The 23,562-nt window shown below is 42.6% G+C and overlaps 1 protein-coding gene across 5 annotated transcripts in view; it reads right to left on the bottom strand.

The window, feature by feature from the left end:
* LOC140731576 (transient receptor potential cation channel subfamily V member 1-like) overlaps positions 1 to 23,562 on the bottom strand; it is a 65,766-nt gene that overhangs the window by 25,098 nt on the left and 17,106 nt on the right. For all 5 annotated transcript variants that reach the window (XM_073053104.1, XM_073053105.1, XM_073053103.1 and 2 more), the window contains exons 2-5: positions 12,423 to 12,765; positions 9,231 to 9,400; positions 2,473 to 2,625; positions 495 to 635 (exon numbers count right to left, since the gene is read on the bottom strand). In XM_073053104.1, coding sequence (XP_072909205.1) covers positions 495 to 635; positions 2,473 to 2,625; positions 9,231 to 9,400; positions 12,423 to 12,706 — 748 coding nt within the window. In that variant the 5' untranslated portion in view covers positions 12,707 to 12,765. The remainder of the gene's footprint in view (positions 1 to 494; positions 636 to 2,472; positions 2,626 to 9,230; positions 9,401 to 12,422; positions 12,766 to 23,562) is intronic.

The following is a 23,562-nucleotide window of genomic DNA, read 5'->3' as shown; positions in this document are numbered from 1 at the left end:
CCACATTCCAAAGGTGTACGGTTTAGGGTTAGTCAGTTGTGGGCATGCAATGTTGGCACAGGAAGTGTGGTGACACTTGTGGGCTGCCCCCAGCACATCCTCAGCGGTGTTGGTTGTTGACCCAAAATGACAGATTCACTGTACATGTGACAAATAAAACAAATTACAGAGCAAGTGCATTGCAGGTAGCAAATAAACAGGTAGCAATCAAGAGTTTTCTATCATCTACCTGATAGGAGGAGGGAGAATGTCCTTGATTGTGTGTGTGTGTGTGTGTGTGTGTGTGTGTGTGTGTGTGTGTGTGTGTGTGTGTGTGTGTGTGTGTGTGTGTGTGTGTGTGTGTGTGTGTGTGTGTGTGTATGTGTGTGTGTTCTCCACTCACCCCTCCCAATCCCATCTCTTCCCCATCCATGTTTGCCTGCTCCCTCTCTGTCTCCACTTTTCCTTCTCCCCCTCCCACAGTTCCCCACCCAGTGCATGGTGGCTCTCCATACCAAAGTAGAATCCGGTCTGGCCCTCCTTGGCCTTGAAGAACAAGCCGTTGGCCTTGGTGTCAACATCGGCTCCATTCCGGATCAGGAGTGCCACGAAATGTAGGCAGCGCCGCTCGATGGCAATGTGTAGGGCTGTCTGACCTGGTGCAGAGTTGAGACAGGGTCAGTCCACGGCCAAGCTGGGTGACAGCAAGATGGACAGCCAGGAGTGATGGGGGTTGCGGTGAGGGCACACAACTCCCCTCCTCTGGCTAGTCTGTAAAATGATATCCCCACTCTCATGACCCAGAGAAACATCCCTTGAACACAGAGTAGTCACCTCCCTATTCTGACCCACTCACCCCCACCGCAGCTCAGTAACTCTACCACAGCCCACCCCACCATCCACACCCCATTCCACCTCTCCTCCTCCACCCTATCTGTTCTCACCACCCGAATTCTTCCCCGTTACCCCACCTATCACTCCTCACTACCTGAACCCTTCCCCATTAAACCATAAGACACAGGAGCAGAATTAGGCCATTTGGCCCATTGAGTCTCATCTGCCATTCAATCATGGCTGATTCTTCTCCCCTCCACAGCCCCACTCTCATTCTCCTCCCCGTAGCCTTTGATGCCATGTCCAATCAAGAACCTATCAATCTCAGCCTTAAATACACCCAACAACCTGGCAGCAAGTTCCACAAGTTCACCACCCTTTGGCTAAAGAAATTTCTCCGCATCTGTTTTTTAAATGGACACCCTTCTATTCTGAGGCTGTGCCCTCTTGACCTAGACTCTCCCACCATGGGAAACATCCTTTCCACATCTACTCTGTCTAGGCATCTCAACATTTGAAAGGTTTCAATGACATCCCTCCTCATCCTTCTAAATTCCAGCGAGTACAGGCCCAGAGCCATCAAACTTTCCTTGAATGATAACCATTTCATTCCTGGAATCATCCTTGTGAACCTACTCTAAACTCTCTCCAATGCCAGCACATCTTTTCTTAGATGAGGAGCCCAAAACTGCTCACAATACTCAAGGTGAGGCCTCACCAGTGTCTTATAAAGCCTCAGCATCACATCCTTGCTCTTATATTCTAGACCTCTTGAAATGAATGCTAACATTGCATTTGCCTTCCTCACCACCGACTCAACCTGCAAGTTAACCTACAGGGTGTTCTGCACAAGGACTCCCAAATCCATTTGCATTTCTGATGTTTAGATTTTCTCCTCATTTAGAAAATAGTCTGCACATTTATTTCTACTGCCAAAGTGTATAACCATGCATTTTCCAACATTGTTTTTCATTTGCCAGTCTCTTGCCCATCTCCTAATCTGTCTAAGTCCTTCTGCAACCTTCCTGTTTCCTCAACGTTATCTGCTCCTCCAACAATTTTAATATCATCTGCAAACTTGGTAACAAAGTCATCATCTAAATCATTGATATACAGCATAAAAAGAAGCAGTCCCAACACCGACCCCTGTGGAACACCACTTAGTCACTGGCAGCTGATCAGAAAAAGATCCTTTTATTCACATACGATGTCTCCTACCTATCAGGCAATGCTCTAACCATGACATTATCCCAACCTATGCCTCCTCACTAATCCAACTCTCTCCCATTACCCCCAACCCTCCAACATTACCCCACCCTATCCGCTCTCACCACCTCAAACTTCCCCTCCACCACAACCCTCCCCCATTACTCCACACCATATCTCCTCTCCACCCTAACCCTCTCCATTACCCACCCTGTCCCTCCCGTATTATCCCCAATCTCCCCATTACCCCACACTATATTTCCCTACCATCTCCACCAACCTCAGCCCATCAACCCCACTTCCACTCCATCACATCCCACAGCAGCATCCCAATTCACTTCCCAAAATCCCATTGCACCCCACTTCCCTCCCACCCTACACCATCCCATTCTACTCAGCTCTCCCCCATCCCACCTCCCCTATATCTCCTGTGTCCCCGCTGTCTCTCCATACCCTTATAGTAACTGTCCATGTAGGCAGCATTGATGAGTTCCTCCAGGTTGTCCGTCTTCTCTGCGATTTCCAGTAGAATGGGGACGGTGTCATTCCGATTGTTACTTAAATTCAGCAGAGCCTTCAGCAACGCAGTCTTCCCCGTCTCTGGGTCTGAAGGCATACGGTGACATATCCCAGCATCAGGCAACAGTTAGGAGAACGTCTTCACAAGTCATCTCTGAACTGACAGCACAACCTTTCTACCATCCTCTCCAGTTCATCCCTGATCTGAACAGCACGACCTTCTCTACCATTGTCTCTGGTTCTCTTTCTAGGCACCATCACTCCCTGAGCTCCTGGTCACTAACCCTCATGCCACTGAAAGAACACGGGAAACAGGAACATTTGATGGCTCTGGGCCTGTATCCCATATTCCATAATTTAAAGTTTGTCCTCCTTATGGTAACTTCTAATTTCACTATTGTCCCTTAATATCTTCTCCACCCTCCTCTCATTCAATCATTCCACCTCTCTTCCAGTCACAGACCTTCCTGCTTCCATCTGCAACTTCAATTCCCTCTCTATCTCTAACTTCAAACTTCCCTTTGCAACTTCAAACCTCCCTCTCTATCTCTAACTTCTCCATGTTCTGATGAGAATTCATCCACTTGAAATGGTCACTCTATTTTGCTCTCCACAGATGCTGACTGACCTGTTGACTATTTCAGTTTTCACTTCAGATATCCAACACTGCTGCTCAGATTCAGATTTATTTATCGCACATATTTGGGAACATACAGTGAAATGCAGCATTTGTTTAACAACCAGCACTCCCTAAGGATGTGCTGGGGCAACTTGCATATGTTTTCCACACGTTCTGGCATCAGTATAGCATACCCACAATGCTTGGTAGGACACAACAAGCAACAAAACAACAACAGCAAAACAAGTCCCTTTCCTCCCTCCGACCCATGCACACACATGAACTGTCCTCCAACTCCAGGACAGTTCCTCAGGCTTTGGACATCGGGTTTCCAGATTTCCAATTGTCCACCAGCTTGATCTTTAGTATCGGCCTCCAGACTAGTTGATGATGAGACCTCTGGGCATGCCGGCTGACCGGCCCTCATGCCTTCTGTTTGCATGGAACCATCCAAACTTGGGGCAGCCTGGCATATCCACGGATACAGTATTTAGAAATTCAGTTATGACTGTGAGGTGGTTGGGGGGTGGGGGGGGAAGGGTGGTAGGAGGATGTTTTGTCCCATCGTGCTGTGGAGATGTGGTCTGAACCACCAGTTGTTGTACTTGTGCCCACTTCTCCATTCTCAAACATCTCTGTATGTTGGCCTCTGGGTGGAGGCCTGAACAGTGATGTCTTCAGGAGGGAGGGCAAGGGAAGAGTAAGGGGTCAAAGGCAGGAAGCTCAGGGACCTGGTTTCTCCCCTGCTCAAGAGTCACCTGATGTAAACGGGCAGGTGGTCAGGGTGGGAATGTGGGTGCTTCCTCTTCCTCTCCACCCTGGTGGTGCTGTCTCATAATAGGTAAAATGGCTTATTGTTGTTACATATTCGGAGGTTCAGTGTCCTTGTCCTGGATACTGTCCATAAGGATGTGATCGTTGCACAGTGCATTGAGGTTTAACAAGGTAAAACAATAACAGAATGCAGAGTAGAGTATGACAGTTACAGAGAAAGTGCAGTGTAGGCAGACAATAAGGTGCAAGGTCATAATGAGACAGATTGCGTTGGGTCTGAGGCAGCGAGCAGTACAGACAGAGTCCATGGAGGGGAGGCTGGTTTCTGTGATGTGCTGAGTTGTCTTCGCAAGATTATGACAAAGGCTGGGTCTCCTTTCCTGTACTGGAGGCTGAGGTGAAGTGGTGGGGGGGGGGGGGGGTTTCACAGGACAGTGTACGGTTTTGACAGGGTGGATGTTGTGGATGTGATTTCGCTGTGGGAGGGACAAAACAAGAGGACTAAGTCCGTTGGAAACTAGCCTCTCCTCCTCTGCCTCTGTCTACACTTACCCGTTTGTACCATCAGGCTCAAGGACAGCTTCTATGCCGCTGTTATGCAACTATTGAACGGTTCTTTAGTACGATAAGGTCGATTCTTGACCTCACAGTCTGCCTTGTTATGTCCTTATTGTGCACCGCACTTCCTCTGTAACACTTTATTCTGCATTCTGTTTTTGTTTTGCTATCTAATGTATGGAATGATATGTGTGGATAGCATCTTCTTGCTGTATCTCAGTACATGTGACCATAATGACAACCAGGAGTACACCCAATTGGCACGCAGGAATGTCGCTTTTGGTGGGACAGTGTCCAAAGGTTCAGGAGTCAGCTGGATGAAAGGTGACAGGGATGGGGAGAGTTGGAGGTTAGTAAGGAGCTAAAACCCCAGAACAGTACAGAGGGGCCTTTTTCGGAACAGTGCATCATTCCTGTTCGTATCCTTGCAGGTGAAGTGGGCTCTCAAAGGTGGCGGGAGGTGGGGAGGGGAGTCTTAAACTTAGACAAGCTGTGTCCTGATGGGCAAATAGGACTTTCACCCTTCTAGTTGCCTGATCACACACTGTTGCAGCTGGAAGTGGTTCACTCAGAACGAAACTATAACCATGCAGAACCAAGAGGCAGAAAGCTAATTACGGTTCTGACCACCACTGAGTGAGGGCAGAGTCCAGACATGTAGCAGACGGGCTCTTGGCTGCAGCAGGAAACTGACAGAGGGACAACTAGGGAGGGGAGATGGTCTCCAGGAGCACGGGGAGGGGGCATCCAGTGGAGTGTCGATGGTGTTCAGGGGACAGTCTGCGCCCCAGTCTCACTTCCCAGAAACCGAAAGAGGATCCGGAGACCAATTGGTTCCTCATGATGTGGATGAAATGAGCTTGAGAGTGGCAGCACTGTGACATTAACCAAGTGGGAGTAACACAGGAACTTCCCACAACCTCATACTGAGCTCTGTAATAACACAAAAGACAGGCCATTTGTCCCACAATGTTATACTGGTCTTGATGCTAATTTATACTAAATGTCCCCTCATTCCCTTCATTCTAAGGACTAAGATCAAATTTATTTGCCATATGCATTTACATGTATTAAGAATTTGATGTGGTGTGTTTGTGTGATATGCAATAAAACATAACATTCAACAATGATGAAGAATGATATAAAAATAATTAACTGTTAATCTTCTGTATGCCCTTCATGGGAGTCTCATCCACAAGATGTAGATGCATGGGGTCTGCAGTGAATTGGCCATTTGGGTTCAGAACTGGCTTGCCCTCAGATGACAGGGTAGTAGTTAAAAGAACCTATTCTAGCTGGAGGACAATGATCAGTAGAGTTCCACAGGGATCTGTATTGGGACCTCTGCTGTTTGTGAGGTATATAAATGACCCATTATATGAAGGATATTTGAGGTTTATCAGGATGCTGCCTGGAATAGAGGCTATGTGCTATAACGCGAGGCTGGACAAACTTGGGTTGTTTTCTTTGGAGTGGCGAAGGCCGAGGGGAGATCTGATAGAGGTTTATAAAATTATGAGAGGCAGAGATAGAGTAGGCAGACAGTACCTTTTTTTGAAGAGTTGAAATATCTGATACCAACCAAGTTGGTGACGGCGACCAATGGCAATGTTTTGTAGACAGCTCATAAAACTGGTAGATGCTCCATATACATACTTTTCTGAACCACGATCACTGCAGTCTGTAGCCTGTAATTTCCCTTTTAATGATGTTCTTTTGAACTGACTAAATGTTCTGGCACTTTTGCAATCTCCTGGGGGATTTGGCAAACTAAATTGACACAAGAATGTGAGGAAAATGGAAGGATACGGACAACGTGTAGACAGAAGGGATTAGTTTGGTTAACCAGTTGATTACTAATTTATTTGGTTCAGCATAACATTGTGTAGTGTTCTATAACATTAGAAGTATGGATATGGAATGAAATGTGCATAAATACCTATGTACCAGCATGCATTTACAATGTAAACAGCAGTATAAAAAAATGTGTTTACAGTGCAGTTCAGTGACGGGGATAATAGATAGAGGTGGGTGGAGAGAGGCTAACTATAATTGTTGATCAGATTAACTGCTTGGGAGAAGAACCTTTTAGGATGGTGTGAAGGTTTTGTTTTAGTAGCTCTATAGCACTTTCTAGAAGGGAAATTTTATTTAGAAACACATTCATGGGTCTGCCTAAAAGCCTCTAAAACTCCCTGAAATTGCCTGTTTCCACTACTGACCCTGGTAACCCATTCCATTAAAAAAAATCTTGCCCCTCAGACCACCGTTAAACTTCTACCCCTCCAACCTTAAAAGCACGTTCTCTGGTGATTGACATTTTGCCCTGGGAAAACATTCTGACTCTTATCCTCTTGTAATGTTAAAAACCTCTGTCAGATCTCCCCAGCTCTGACACTCTAGGGAGAACAATTCACGTTTGTCCAATCTTTTGCAGTTTATAATTACATAATCCTGGCAGCTTCCTAGTAATTCTCTATTTTAGAGCTACAGCACTGTAACAAGCCCTTCTGGCCCAGTTACACCCCTGTGACCAATTAACCTACACACCTGTACATCTTGGGACAGTGGAGGAAACACGAGCACCCAGAGGAAACCCACAGAGTCAAGGGGAGAATATACAACCTCCTTCCAGACTAGCAGCAGGACTGAACCGGTGTTGTAATAGTGTAGGGTAACGTAATTGGGAGAAATGTACATATTTTATTCCTGATGCCATGACCGCCCAGTCAGCCTCTCAACAGCTTCCCCCCACCCTCAGTAAATTCAGTTCCTTTTCACCTATTCCTACCTCCCAACATGGTGTACAGCATCTTATGGTTCCTGTTGACCTATATTCAGCCTTGTTTGTTTTCATCCACCATGATGCACTCCAACATCCCCTTAGGCCCCCTTATAAAGGCCCGATCTGTGTTTTGGAAAGGGGTGAAAAGACTTTTATCATGGATAAGAGGATATACCTGAATGTATTTCAGTAGATTGTCTTAAACCGGCCCACCAAGATTTGGTGTATTCTGCCATGCCCCTGGCGTCACGACGTGGCTGTAAGTGTGTCAACCTTGGACGAGCCACCCACAGAACACAGGACCCAAGCTGGGTGGCTTGTCTGAGCTTCAGAAAGGCCCACAATGCCAGTTTTAGTGAGTTCTGGCGGGGGGTACTGTGTAGGGTAACATAATTGGAAGAAATGTACATAATTCACAACAACCGACATGAGTTGTGGTTTCACTTTAAGAGGCTGGTCTGACCTGATGAAGTTTTTTATGCAAAGAGTTTTAGCATGCTTTTGTATGTAGGCTTTGCAGTTCAATAAAAGGCGTTGAGGTTTCATTAAACACAAAATGCCTCAATTCATTTTATTTGCGAAAACCTACAATAGTGTTACACTAACTGCTCTGCCTCTGTACCGCCTCTCTTATACGTTTTCTGTAGTTTTCACAGCCTTCCTATAATGGACTGACCGTACAATATGCTAAGTACGGTCTGATTAAAGTTTCAGATGGTGCTAGTGAATCTCAGCAACTTCTGGCTGGTGGCTGATGAAACAAGGAAAACAGCTAAACACTTTGTTAATCACTCATTTTCTGGTAAATGATCATCACAAGCAATAGCCTGTAACTTCCCTTTGGACCTGAAGGCAATTCAATGTGGCAGGACTGAGTTTGAGCCAGCGGGGTCCAGGCCCCTGAGCTTATTGCAGTGGATGATGATTTAGATGCCAGGTCAGGGTATTGGGGCCTGAGGTGAGGGATGGGCTGGTTTAACTCGCTGCTCTTTGACATTTACTTGGCCCTGCGCTGAACTAGGTGTCTCGGACTCTCTTTGTGGACTTCAGTTCAGAATGCTATTTGCCTACGGTTATTGTTTGTAATATTTGTTGTTTTTTTGCTCTCTGCACATCGGGATGTTTGATGGTCATTTTTTGGGGGTTATTTTGGGTTTCTTTGTTTTGTGGCTGCCTGTTAGGAGATGAATCTCAAGGTTGTAAATTTTAATAATAGATGTACTTTGAACAGATAAAACTCCTTACTGACATACTCAGCACCCCTACCAGTGAAGCCACACATACCATACACTTGCGTAGTCACTTCCAGAGAACCTGACTCCTAGATCCCTCTATAAGCTGTGTTGAGCAACAGCTACCTTTACACAGCCTCTAATTGTACACCAGGCCTCCCCTACACTATAACTCCATCCACCAAAACAGACCCCAGTGCCTGCCCAATGGAGAGCCGGTCACAGAATTCGTTGTTCCATCTACTGGTGTTGGAGTCCACACGGATCCCAATATCCCTCGATCTGTTTTGCCCCTCCTCCCCCCCACCCCGTGAGACTGCATTACAGGACAGATGTGATCCTGATATTGTGACTTCAGTTCTTCATTAAAAATCCAGTAGCACAGCCAATCACCCCCGTTCATGTGTGAGAGAGAGAGAGAGAGAGAGAGAGAGCATTACACAGGGGAGGGGTGATGAGGGAATTGCCGTATTCTGGGAGGGGCTGTAAGGAGGTGTTGCGGACGGGCTGTCATAGAGGATGGGGTGATGAGGGAGTGTCACTGTGGGAGTAGGCAGTACGAAAGGAATGCTCTGTCTACTTCATCAGAAACAGATCTTTATAGTTATTTTATTGGCTTTAAATCACCATGGAACTCTCTGGGGACGTACAAGTTGCTCTAGAAATGTGCACATTGACACCTGGTGTGGACTCAGATGAGAAGGGAACCCGGTGCGGAGCATACCTCTGAATTCCCAGTCAGTAAGACGTTTGTTGTTTTGGATCAGGTACTGTAGGAATCCATCAAATGCGGACGCGTCACCTTTGGACACCACTTCGAACAGCCAATGTCGGTCGTACAGACCGGGCACTGAATTCCACTCTTTGCCCTTGTCCAAATCCAGGGACTGGCTCCTGATAACAACAAGCGATGTTTTATAAAACTGGCTTCTGGTCCAGCAACCCCTCAGTGCTTTTAAATATTATTTTTGCTTTCAAATCCCTGCATGATCAATCAGTAAAAATGTAGTGATTCACTTTGAAAGCTCAAACTTGAAGGCAGAGTTCCCTGATGAATTCCCTCTTCCAACACCCCTAGCAATGACGTAGCTAGCAGCACCCTCTCCAAAGCTTCCACGTCCTTCCTATAATGAGGCGACCAGAACTAAACACGATATTCCAAGTGTGGTCTAACCCAGAGTTTTATAGAGCTGCAACATTACTTTGCGGCTCCTGAACCCAATCCTCGAGCTAATGAAGGCCAACACACCATATGCCTTCTTAACCGCCCTGTCAACTTCTCTGAGGGGTCTGAGGATATGGACCTCAAGTTCCTTCTGACACACAAACAGGGGAGGCACATTAGTGTAATGGTTAACTCAACGTTCTACGGTACCTGCGACCTGGGTTCAATTCCTGCTGCTGTCTGTAAGGAGTTTGCACATATCCCTGTGACTGCGTGGGTTTCCTCTTGGTGCTCCAGTTTCCTCCCACAGTCCAAAGATATACCAGTTTGTAGATTGATTGGTCATTGTAAATTGTCCCGTAATTAGGCTAGAGTTAAATCGGGGGATTGCTGGACAGCACGGCTCTGAGGGTTTATTCTGCAATGCATGTCAATAAATAAATAAAAGGTGTTGGCTGCACACGCACTCAAAATAATGGATAAACTCAGCATCTATGCAGAGGAATAACCTGTCAATGTTTTGGGCTAAGGCCCTGCATCAGGACTGGAAAGGAAAGGGGAAGAAGCCAGAATAAGAAGGTGGTGGGGTAGGGGGAGGAGTACAAGCTGGAAGGTGATAGGTGAGACCAGGTGAGTGGGACGGTCGGTGGGTGAGTGAGGGAGGGGGAAGAAGAAAGAAGATGGGAGGTGATGGGTGGAAGAGGGAAAGGGCTGAAGAAGGAATCGGATATTTTTACTTTGAATACTTTGTACTAAAATAGACTTTGTTTTCTGTTCTAATTCTATTTTTTCCTGTGTTTAATTTGTCTTTCTTATGAATGTTGTCTCTACTGAGCATCTTCGATCAATAACCATAAATTAGTTATATAAAACCCTTCATAGACACGAGATTCTGCTGTAAATCCAGAGCAACGCAAACAAAATGCTGGAGTAACTCTGCAGGTTGGGCAGCATCTAAGGAGGTAAGTATACAGTCGACATTTGGGCTTTTCACTACTGTATCTCAGTTTGTGTGACAATTATAAACCATTAAACTAACTGGTGATCTCATTCTCCTCTGCTGTTGGTAAAACCCTGTCCATTTTTAACTTAAACCAGGATGAGGGAATGTATCACTTCCCTACTAGCTGCTCTGTATTGGCTTCCCGTATTTTTTAGAATTGATTGTAAAGTTCTGTTTCTGTTTCTAAAACTCTCAATGATCTGGGACCAGAATAAGTCACCGAATCACTTTTGTTTTATAATCCTGCTCAACTCTCGGGTCTTCTTGCACTGGTCGCATCAATGGTCCACTGGACCCTCTGCAATTTGCCTATCGCCACTATAGATCTAAGGCAGGTGCATTCTCAATGGTTCTTCACACAGCCTTAGATCAGCTGGTCAATACAAACGCCTATGTCAGGATGCTGTTCGTTAACTATCGCTTAGCGTTTAACAGCATCATTCCCACAGTCTTGATCAATAAGCTACAGATCCTGGGCCTCAGTACCTCTTTCTGCAACTGGATCCTCGACTTCCTAATCAGAAGACCACAGTCTGTGTGGATTGGAATGACATCTCCATCCCACGGACAACACTGGTGCACCTCGGGGATGTGTGCTTAGCCCACTGCTCTACTCTCTCTATACCCATGACTGTGTGGCTAGGTATAACTCAAATACCTAAATTTGCTGACAATACAATCATTGTTGGTAGAATCTCAGATGGAGATGAGAGGGCGTACAGGAGCGAGATATGCCAGCTATTTGAGTGGTGTCACAGCAACAACCTTGCACTCAATGTCAGTAAGTCTAAAGAGCTGATTATGGACTTCAGGAAGGATAGGACAAGGGAACATGAACCAATCCTCATAGAAGGATCAGAAGAGGAGAGAGTGAGCAGTTTCAAGTTCCTGGGTGTCAAGATCTCTGAGGATCTAACCTGGTCCCAGCATATCAATACAGCTATAAAGAAGGCAAGGCCACGGTTATGTTTCATTAGGAGTTTGAAGAGATTTGGTTTGTTAACTGAAACACTGGAAAACTTCTATAGGTGTACCTTGGGAAGTATTCTGACAGGTTGCATCATTACTTGAAACTATATTGTCTGTGTGAAAAGTGCTCTATAAATAAATTGAGTCCTGATGAAGGGTCTTGGCCCGAAATGTCGACTGTACTACTTCCTATAGATGCTGCCTGGCCTGCTGCGTTCCACCAGCATTTTGTGTGTGTTGCTATAAATAAATTAGTATTTTTATTTTCTCTCAGCTCAAGCTGGTAAATCCTGAGGGATTGGGCATGGCCAAGCACACTCATTTCTCAATTGCTAGGAACTTTTGGACTATTCTAGTGGCGCTTGGTATTGTGGCTTTCTGGAGATTTGCATTGATATTATTGTGTAGCCTTAATTGTTTAATGCTGTTGCGTAGTGACTGTGGGATGATACCAGTTGTAGATATTATTATTGGGACAATGTATACCCAAAGTATACATTGTCCAAAGTCTTTCAATTTCCTCTTTTAATTCAGCCTATTTCTGGTGTTTTGCACTTATTGATTCCTGCATGTTATGTGCTTTGGGAATGGCTATATCTGTTAAGAAAGTTGTCCTTGCTTGTTTATCCTGTATTACTATGGATCGTTCTATCTGTAATAAGGGATTGGTGGTAATATAATTTGTGGGACTCTGACTCTAAACCTCGATCAGGCTTGTATTTACAGTGAGGGATGGTGTCCTTTATTATTATTATTATTATTATTACATTACTACTTACTTTTCCATCTTCTGGTGTGATCGGACAGTTGTTTTCTGTGACATTTGAACACCTTTTGGGTAAAAGGAGTCCATGGGCACCTTGGTTTTCGAGCCATCATTCTCACGGAAGTGATACTGACGAGCTGCCCTCTTCTGACGTTTAGTGATGCCCTTGGCCACTGCGGACTGCCCCAGGGAAGAGCAGGAATCGCCCAGCTCTTCATCGTCAATGAAAACCTCGTCTGTGTCAGCGCTCAGTGTGGTTTCAGCAGTGGTGTCATTCTCACTGGCTAGGCGCTTCATCCCAGTGCCACGGGTCCACTGATGTATGTAATGGTAGCAGGAATAGAGAGGGGGCGTTTCTATCAGATGATTTGTAAAAGAAAAACAAGAAGCAAAACAGTAAATTCAATTAAAACATGTACTGGAAAATCAAACTCAATAACGCTGCACAGTATTGTATAGCCATGACAGTGCCAGTGACCCAGGTTCAATTCCCACCACTGTTCACAAGGTGTTTGTATGCTCTCCCGTGACCTTCTGCATTTCCCTGAGGTGCTGCGGTTTCCTCCTGCATTCCAAAGCTGTATGGGTCAGTAGGTTAACTGGTCACAAGGATGTAACTGGGTCATGCAGGCTCGTTGGGCTGGAAGAGTCTGTTACCGTGCTGAATGTCTAATTAAACACCCAGTTGGTTCATGTATAGAAGTTTTTATATGACTTGTCATTGCATCTAGTATCCAGCACTGATCTACACAACACCTGTCCATCTCCGAAATGTACTTTGCTGGAAATCAGCTGAAGTTGCAGATGAAACTCTGGAACACTGAAGGACATGGGACATCCCAAAAAGTGATAGACCAAAATGCCTGTGGTATTGATGGACAGTGGAATGGGTTCATTAAAGGCTTGGTTCAGGGGAGGGTTTGTGGAGGCTTCACTTATTTATTTAGAGATATAGCAAGGAACAGATCCTTCTAACCAACGAGCCTACCAAACAGCAACCCTGCGATTAACCCTCGTCTAATCACAGAACAATTTACAATGACCAGTTAACCTACTCACTGGTACATCTTTGGAATGTGGAGCAAACTGGAGCACCCAGAGAAATCCCACGCAGTCACGGGAACAATGTAAAAAAACTCCTTACGGGCGGCAGTGGAATTGAAATGGGAACTCCGATCCTCCGAGCTGCAGTAGTGTGGTGCTAACCGCTAGGTTACTATGGCAGCTTATAAAAGGAGGTGTCTGTGGCGAGAGGAGTCATGGCTGAGGCTGGACCCGTGATTCTGAGGTAAGTAAAGTATTGTTTGCGAGTTGCCTTGAGTCAGCTGACTGGCAATGCAGAGCAGGACAAAACAGGAAAAGCTTTGTGTGACTGAGAGAATCTCAAAGGGAAGAGACACCTTCCCTGTGAAGCTTGGAGAATTTTACCCAAAATAAAATAAACAGACAAACATTCTTATGGCTACACAAATGTGGGTGGTGGGGGTCCTTGATTATGGATGCTGCTGTCCAGCAACAGTGCTCTGTGTTGATATTCTCAATGGAGGGAGGGCTTTACTCATGATGGACCGGGCTATATCCACTGCTTTTTGTAGGATTTTCCATTCAAGGGCACTGGTGTTTCCAAACGGCTGTGATGCAACCAGTCAATATACTCTCCATTGCACATCTAGAGAAGTTTGTCAAAGTTTTAGGTGTTATGCCAAATCTTCACAAATTTCTAAGAAAGTAGAGGTGCTGCTGTGCTTTCTTCCTAATTGCACTTATGTGCTGAACCCAGGACAGATCCTTGGAAATAATAACACTGAGAAATTTAAAGATGCTGACCCTCTCCACCTCTGATCCCCCGATGAGGACTGGCTCATAGACCTCCAGTTTCTCCTCCTGAAGTCAATAATCATTTCCCTGGTCTTGCTGACATTGAGTAAGAGGTTGTTGTTATGACACCACTCAGCCAGATTTTCAGTCTCCCTCCTATATGCTGATTCATCACTACCTTTGATATGGCCTGCAATACTGGCGACATCAGCAAACTTGGAGCTGTGCTTATCCTCACAGTCAAAGTGTAAAGCAAGTAGAGCAGGGGGCTAAGCACACAGCCTTGTGGTGCATCTTTGCTGATGGATTGTGGAGGAGATGTAGCCAATCCAGAATGACTGGACCTATCATGGGTGAGATGGGCTGAAGGGCCTCTTCGTGCTGTATTACTCTAATGCTCTATAAAGTCAGTTTATTTCCCATGAGTTCTTGTTTATAACCCACTATTCACAAATAAACCATGTCGAACTCTCTCATTGTCAGTTTTGATACAATAATCTGCCATGATTCCTCTTTCATTTGGAGATACAACGTGGTCACAGACCCTTTCACCCCAATGAGCCTCACTGCGCAATTATGTAGGTGCTCACCAAAATATCTTAGAAAACACCTTTTTTTAAAATTATTTTTTATTTTTTTAATTGATTTTTTAAATGCATTTTCTACAACACTACAAATAAAAAACCCCCCAAAACAAAGTAGAAAATTAGTACAGTGCAAGATAAACATACAATAGTAATTGCAGCTTCCTGTAGAAGTAGTAGAGGCCAGTTCAGTTGTGTCATTTAAGGTAAAATTGGATAGGTATATGGACAGGAAAGGAGTGGAGGGTTATGGGCTGAGTGCGGGTAGGTGGGACTAGGTGAGATTAAGAGTTCGGCACGGACTAGGAGGGCCGGAATGGCCTGTTTCCGTGCTGTAATTGTTATATGGTTTATGTAATACAAAATAAGATAATTGAGAAAGCACCCAAATTGAAGTATCCTCCCCAAGCCCCACAACAAAAAAACTCCAGACCAACCAAGACAAAATGTAGAAAATATAAATCAGAACATTCAAACCCCCAAAACTGTAAATACACTTGAAAACAGAAGATAATAATGCCTACTACCAAAAAAAAGAGCTGAAAGCAAGGGACTGAAAAAAAAACTTAATTAAGAGGAAAATTATGAAAATACTCAATAAAAGGTCCCCAGACCTTATGAAACTTTATATCCGAATTAAGAATTGAATAATGGTTTTTTTCAAGGTTTAAACAGAACATGATATCGTTAACCCATTGAGCATGCATGGGCGGGGCAACATCTCTCCATCTAAGATTAGCCAGGAGAGAAGCAAAAGATAATATTCGACATTTAGTCGAACTCAAGCGTATATCTGTCTCACCCAAGAAACCAAACAGAGCATTTAAAGGGTTAGGTTCTAAGGGGTGATTCAGAATACAGGATAAAGTTATAAAAACATCTTTCCAAAATTTCTCTAAGCTAGGACAGGACCAGTACATATGAATAAGAGAAGCCTTGCCACTTTTGCATTTATCACAAAGAGGACTAATATTAGGGTAAAATCGAGATAATTTAGATTTGGACATATGGACTCTATGAACAATCTTAAACTGTAAAAGGCAATGGCGAGCACAAAGAGAGGTTGAATTAACCGATTTGAGAATCGAGTCCCAAATCTCATCAGATAAAGGGATATTTAAGTCATGCTCCCAAGCCATTCTAATTTTATCCACAGGGGCACGCCGTAAGGATACTAATTTATCACTGATAAATGATATTAAGCCTTTACCCAGTGGATTAATAGAAAGAAAGAAATCCATAGCATTTTTCTCGGGCATTTCAGGGAAGTTAGGAATTAAAGGATTGATAAAGTTTTGATAATTAGTCATTTTGATAATTCTCGGCTTTTGTCAAAGTGGGTGGGTCAGCATTTTCATTCATCCTTCCCCGCCAAAGCTAGAGGGGTTTCCATCCTTATTAATTCAAATATTCCTTTTGAACTCCATAATAAGATATCTGACACAAATGGCCATTTTATTATCGTTTCTGGTAAATTATATAATAAAGTTGTACTAGCAAACCTGTATGCTCCCAATTTTGAACGTTTTTTCTCCTCACTACCAGATTTAAATTCATATTCTGTAATACTGGGTGGCGACTTTAATTGTTGGTTAGATCCCAATTTGGATCGATCGTCCCCTGTTACTAGATCACCTACTAAATCTGCTTTAGCTATTCACTCTTTTCTTTCTAATTATGGTATCTCTGATATATGGCATTTCCTTCATCCTACTGAGAGAGATTATTCCTTTTTTTCACATGTTCACCATACCTTTACTAGAATTGACCATTTTTTAATTGATAATCAACTTATTTCATTTGTCCATTCTTGTGATTATCAGAGTATACTGATTTCTGATCATGCTCCAATTACTTTGTCTCTAAATTTTCCTGGTCTCCCTCAGAGGAATAAACATTGGCGTTTTAACCCGACTTTATTATCAGACGATGATTTTCTAAAATTTATTAAGGATCAGATAAATTTTTATTTTAACACTAATACATCATCTGAAATGTCATCCCAGATTGTCTGGGATGCCATGAAAGCATATTTGAGGGGTCAAATAATCTCATATACAGCAAATCTTAATAGAAAGTCCGGTATAGATCGATTAGACCTAATTAATCAGATTAAAGAATTAGATCAATTGTATGCTCAAACTAATAACCCTGAATTATATAAGAAGCGTGTAGAACTTCAAACTAAATTTGAACTTCTTTCTACTCAACCTGTTGAACGCCAACTTCTTGAAAGTAAGAGTCGCTTTTATATTCACGGTGACAAATCTGGTAAATTTCTAGTTAATCAGTTGAGGCGTTCTAAAGCTAAACAACATATCACAAAGATCCGGAAGGAGAATGGGGATATTACATCGGATCACTTAGAAATCAATGACGTATTTAAAAATTTTTACTCTCGGCTTTATTCCTCTGAATCTCTGAATGAGAATATTTCTGTTGATCTTTTAAATAATCTGAATATTCCTTCGCTTTCATCTGATTTTAAAGCAAAACTTAATGAGCCTATATCATCAGAAGAAATATCTTTTGCAATTTCTGCACTGTCTTCAGGCAAATCTCCTGGACCTGATGGGTTCCCCGTAGAATTTTATAAATCATTCTCTTCACTTCTTTCTCCTCAGTTACTCTCAGTACTATCTGACTCGTTTAACTATGGTAAATTGCCACCCTCATTTAATGAGGCATGTATTATTCTTTTATTTAAAAAGGGTAAAGACCCATCAGAGTGTTCCTCATACAGGCCGATCTCTTTGCTTAATGTTGATGTTAAAATCTTGGCCAAAGTCTTGGCTCATAGATTAGAAACTGTTATATCCTCTATTTCTGATGATCAAACTGGTTTTATTAAAAACTGTCTTCCTTTTTTTAAACATACGGCGTTTATTTAATATTTTATATTCACCTTCAACTGGGATTCCTGAATGCGTTATTTCTCTCGATGCGGAGAAAGCATTTGATTGTATAGAGTGGAACTACCTCTTTGCAGTTTTAGAAAAATTTGACTTTGGTCAAAGTTTTATCTCTTGGATCAAATTGCTGTATCTATGTCCTACCGCCTCTGTTTTGACTAATTCTCAGCAATCCCAGTTATTTAACCTCAAATGTGGCACCCGTCAAGGATGTCCTTTAAGTCCCTTTCTTTTTGATTTGGCTGTAGAACCTTTGGCGATAGCATTCCGAAGCTGTCCTGAATTGACTGGGATTTGGAGGGGGGGGGGGGCTGTTGAGCATAAAGTTTCTCTTTATGCTGATGATCTATTACTTTTTCTTTCAAATCCGTCCACATCCTTACCTCCAATGTTTTCACTTCTTGATCAATTTAGCCAGTTTTCTGGCTATAAACTTAATTTACATAAGAGTGAACTTTTCCCAATTAATAAAGAAGCACAAGTATTAGCATTTCGTGACCTCCCCTTTAAAGTAGTTCATAATCAATTTACTTACCTTGGTATTACAGTTACAAGGAAGTTTAAAGATCTTTTTCGTGAAAATTTTGCCGATCTTTTATACACTACAAAACAGAGTCTGTCACAATGGTCACCTCTTTCTATGTCCTTGGTAGGTCGTATTAATGTTGTTAAAATGTACGTTCTCCCTAAATTTTTATATTTATTTCAATCTAACCCAATTTTTATTTCTAGAACCTTTTTTGATTCCTTAGACTCTTATTATTTTGTCCTATCTGTGGAAGAATAAGCATTCTAGAATTAATAAAGTTTATCTTCAAAAATCTAAAAAAGAGGGTGGCATGGCCTTACCTAATTTTCGTTTATACTACTGGGCAGCTAACATTCGTTGCACTATCTTTTGGTCTTTCTTTTCATAGCCAATCTGAGTGCCCTAATTGGGTAGCAATGGAGCTAAATTCCACTAAAGATCTATCTATTTCTGCACTTCTTGGTTCTGTACTCCCTAGTAGTTTGTCTAGACTAATTGTTAATCCTCTTGTTAGACATACTTTGCGAATATGGGCCCAGTTTAGGAAATTTTATGGTTTTTATGGTTTTTCCCTTTCTAGTCCTATCTTACATAATCATCTTTTTTTTACCTATGTATGACTCAACATTCTATGATTGGTATAGGAAGGACATTAGACATTTTGAAGATCTTTTTATCGATAATCGCTTCGCATCCTTTCAACAGCTCTCTGCTAAATTCAATCTGCCTAATGCCCATTTCTTTAGATATCTCCAAATCAGAAAGCACCTTTTAAAAAAGAAATATAATCTGTATAATCTGGTCTGATCTTGTTAAACAGTGTTTAATTCAATCATTCCTACAGTCCTGATTGGAAAAACTCCAAAACATGGACCTCTGTACCTCCCTCTGCAACTGGATCTTCGACTTCTTCACCGGAAGACCACAGACTGTGCAGATCAGAAATAACATCTCCACCTCCCTGGCACACCTCAAGGATATGTACTTAGCCTACTGCCGTACTCTCTCTACACCCATGACTGTGTGCCTAGACACAGCTCAAAGGCCATAGCACCATAGAATATTACAGCACAGAACATTACAGCACATTTGGCCCTCCTTGGCTGTGCCGAACCACTTTTCTGCCTAGTCCCACTGAACTGCACCCGGCCCATATCCCTCCATACCCCTCTCATCCATGTACCTGTCCAAGTTTTTCTTAAATGTTAAAAGTGAACCTGCATTTACCACTTCTTCTGGCAGCTCATTCCACACTCCCACCACTCTCTGTGTGAAGAAGCCCCTTCTAATGTTCCCTTTAAACTTTTCTCCCTTCACCTTTAACCATGTCCTCTGGTTTTTCTCCCCTAGCCTCAGTGGAAAAAGCCTGCTTGCATTCACTCTACCTATACCTATCATAATTTTATATACCTCTATCAAGTCTCCCCTCATTCTTCTACGCTCCAGGGAATAAAGTCCTTACCTATTCAACCTTTCTCTGTAACTCAGTTTCTCAAGTCCTGGCAACATCCTTGTAAACCTTCTCTGCGCTCTTTCAACTGTATTAATATCCCTCCTGTAATTCAGTGACCAAAACTGCACACAATACTCCAAATTCAGCCTCACCAATGCCTTATACAATCTCACCATAACATTCCAACTCTTAGACTCCATACTTTGATTTATAAAGGCTGATGTACCAAAAGCTCTCTTTACTACCCTATCTATAATTTTTTTTTAAAATTTTTTAATTAGTTTTTCAAAACATTTTACAAAATTAAAAACCCCAAATCCCAGTGAGGAGCATTAATACAGAGCAAGGTTAAGCATACAATAACAATATGCTACAAAGGAAGAGAATTTAACAAAAAAGCACCTAAATTAAAGACAAGTGAGCTTAGTGTCCTCCCCAAGCCCCACAACACAAGAAAAAATAACAACAATTCCAGACCAACCACCACACAATATAGAGAGTATAAGTCCGGACAGTCAAACTCCCAGACTGTGAATACACTTAGCAACAGAGGATAATAATGCCTACTACCAGAAAAAAAAAGGGAGCTGAAAGCAAGGGACCGAAAAGAGAAAAAAAACCCTAGTCAAGAGGAAGGTTATGAAAGTACTCGATAAAAGGCCCCCAGATCTTATGGAACTTTAAATCCGAATTGAGAACTGAATAATGAATTTTTTCGAGGTCCAAGCAGGCCATAATGTCGTTAAGCCATTGCGCATGAGTGGGCGGGGCAACATCTCTCCATCTAAGGAGGATCAAGCGTCTCGCCAGGAGAGAGGCAAAGGATAGTATTCGGCATTTGGTCGGACCCAGACATAAATCTGTCTCGCCCCAAAAACCGAACAGAGCAATTAAGGGGTTAGGTTCTAGGTGCTGATTCAGAATACCCGATAGTGTAGTGAAGACATCTTTCCAGAATTTCTCCAAGCTAGGACAGAACCAGTACATATGGATGAGAGAGGCCACGCCCCTCTTGCATTTATTACAGAGCGGACTAATGCCAGGGTAGAATCGAGATAGTTTAGATTTAGACATATGGGCTCTATGAACAATCTTAAACTGTAAGAGACAATGGCGAGCACAAAGAGAGGTTGAGTTAACCGATTTGAGAACTGAGTCCCAGCTTTCCTCGGATAAGGAGATATTTAAATACTGCTCCCAGGCCATTTTAATTTTATCCACAGAGGCCCGTCGTAAGGCTGCTAGTTTATCTTGGATAATTGAAATTAAACCTTTACCTAGTGGATTAATGGAGAGAAATAGGTCCATAGCATTTTTCGCAGGCATTTTAGGAAAGTTAGGAATTAAAGGAGCAGTAAAGTGTCGGATTTGGAGATATCTGAAAAAGTGAGCGTTAGGCAGGTTGAACTTAACAGAGAGCTGTTGAAAAGAAGCGAAGCGGTTATCAATGAAGAGATCTTCAAAATGTCTAATGCCCTTCCTGTACCAAACATGGAATGCTGAATCGAACGTGGTAGGTAAAAAAAGGTGATTATGTGCGACAGGGCTAGAAATGGAAAACCCCTGGAAACCATAGCATTTCCTGAACTGAGCCCATATACGCAAAGTGTGTCTAACCAGAGGATTAGCTATTGATCTGGGCAGACTGCTAGGGAGTGCAGAGCCAAGTGCAGATATAGATAATTCTTTAGTGGAGCTCAACTCCATTGCCACCCAGTTAGGGCACTCAGGTTGACCGTGGAAGAAAGACCAGAAGGCAGCACAACGTATATTAGCTGCCCAGTAATATAAGCGAAAGTTAGGTAAAGCCATGCCACCCTCTTTTTTAGATTTTTGGAGGTGGATTTTATTAATTCTAGAGCGCTTATTCTGCCACAGATATGACAAAATAATAGAGTCTAAGGAATCAAAAAAAGATATAGGAATAAAAATTGGGATAGATTGAAATAAGTATAAAAATTTGGGGAGAACATACATTTTGACAACATTGATACGACCTACCAAGGACATAGATAGAGGTGACCATTGTACCAGACTCTGTTTTGTAGTATATGAAAGATTGACAAAGTTTTCACGAAAGAGATCTTTAAACTTCCTTGTGACTGTAATTCCAAGATAAGTAAATTGATTATGGACTACTTTAAAAGGGAGATCACGAAATATTAGTTCTTGTGCTTCTTTATTAATTGGGAAAAGTTCACTCTTATGTAAGTTGAGTTTATAGCCAGAGATCTGGCTAAACTGGTCAAGAAGTGAAAACATTAGAGGTAAGGATGTAGACAGATATGAGAGAAAGAGTAGTAGGTCATCAGCATAGAGAGAGGCTTTATGCTCAACACCCCCTCTCCAAATCCCGGTCAATTCAGGACATTTTCGAAATGCTATCGCCAGAGGTTCTATAGCCAAATCAAAGAGAAAGGGACTTAAGGGGCATCCCTGACGGGTGCCACGTTTGAGATTGAATACTTGGGATTTCTGAAAGTTAGTTAGAACAGAAGCAGTGGGACACAGGTACAGCAATTGGATCCAAGAGATGAAACTTTGGCCGAGGTCAAATTTTTCTAAGACTGCAAAAAGGTAGTTTCACTCTATACGATCAAATGCTTTCTCCGCATCAAGGGAGATAACACATTCAGGAGTCCCAGTTGGAACTGAGTATAAAATATTAAATAGACGCCGAATGTTAAAAAAAGGGAGACGGTTTTTAATAAAGCCTGTTTGGTCGTCAGAGATAATGGAGGGAATAACGGTTTCTAATCTATGAGCCAACACTTTAGCTAAGATCTTTACATCAACATTGAGCAGAGAGATCGGCCTGTACGAGGAACACTCTGTTGGGTCTTTGCCCTTTTTTAAAAGAAGAATAATAGATGCCTCATTGAAAGAGGGTGGCAATTTGCCATAGTTAAACGAGTCAGATAATACTGAAAGTAACTGAGGAGAAAGAAGTGAGGAGAATGATTTATAAAATTCCACAGGGAACCCATCAGGTCCAGGAGATTTCCCTGAGGACAGTGCAGAGATTGCAAAAGATATTTCTTCTAGTGATATAGGCGCATTAAGTTTGGCTTTGAAATCAGATGAAAGTGAGGGGATATTCAGATTCTGTAAAAATTGATCCACAGAGATATTGTCATTCAGGGATTCAGAGGAATAAAGCCGAGAATAAAAATTTTTAAATGCGTCATTAATTTCTAAATGATCCGATGTAAAGTCTCCGTTCTCCTTCCGGATCTTTGTAATATGTTGTTTGGCTTTAGAACGCCTCAGCTGATTGGCTAGGAATTTACCAGACTTATCCCCATGAATGTAAAAACGGCTCTTGCTTTCGAGAAGTTGACGTTCGACAGGTTGAGTGGACAGAAGGTTAAATTTAGTTTGGAGTTCAACGCGCTTCTTGTATAATTCAGGGTTCTTAGTTTGGGCATATAATTGATCCACATCTTTAATCTGGTTAATGAGGTCTGCTCAATCTGCACGGGATCTTCTATTGAGATTTGCTGTGTAAGAGATTATTTGACCCCTCAAATATGCTTTCATGGCATCCCAGACAATCTGGGATGGCACTTCAGGTGATGTATTAGTGTTAAAATAGAAGGTTATCTGGTCTTTAATAAATTTTACGAAATCATCATCCGATAATAAAGTTGAATCGAACCACCAGTGTTTGTTCCTCTGAGGGAGACCGGGAAAGTTCAGAGAGAGGGTAATTGGGGCATGGTCAGAAATCAGTATACTCTGATAGTCACAAGTGTGGGCAAATGGGATAAGTTGGTTATCGAGTAGGAAATAGTCAATTCTAGTGAAGGTATGGTGAACATGTGAGAAAAAGGAATAATCTCTCTCCGTAGGATGGA

This window comes from Hemitrygon akajei, chromosome 8, assembly GCF_048418815.1.
Source record: "Hemitrygon akajei chromosome 8, sHemAka1.3, whole genome shotgun sequence".
Taxonomy (NCBI): Eukaryota; Metazoa; Chordata; class Chondrichthyes; order Myliobatiformes; family Dasyatidae; genus Hemitrygon; species Hemitrygon akajei.
The sequence above is the reverse complement of the archived record's forward strand: the minus strand, read 5'-3'. Positions and strand labels throughout refer to the sequence as shown.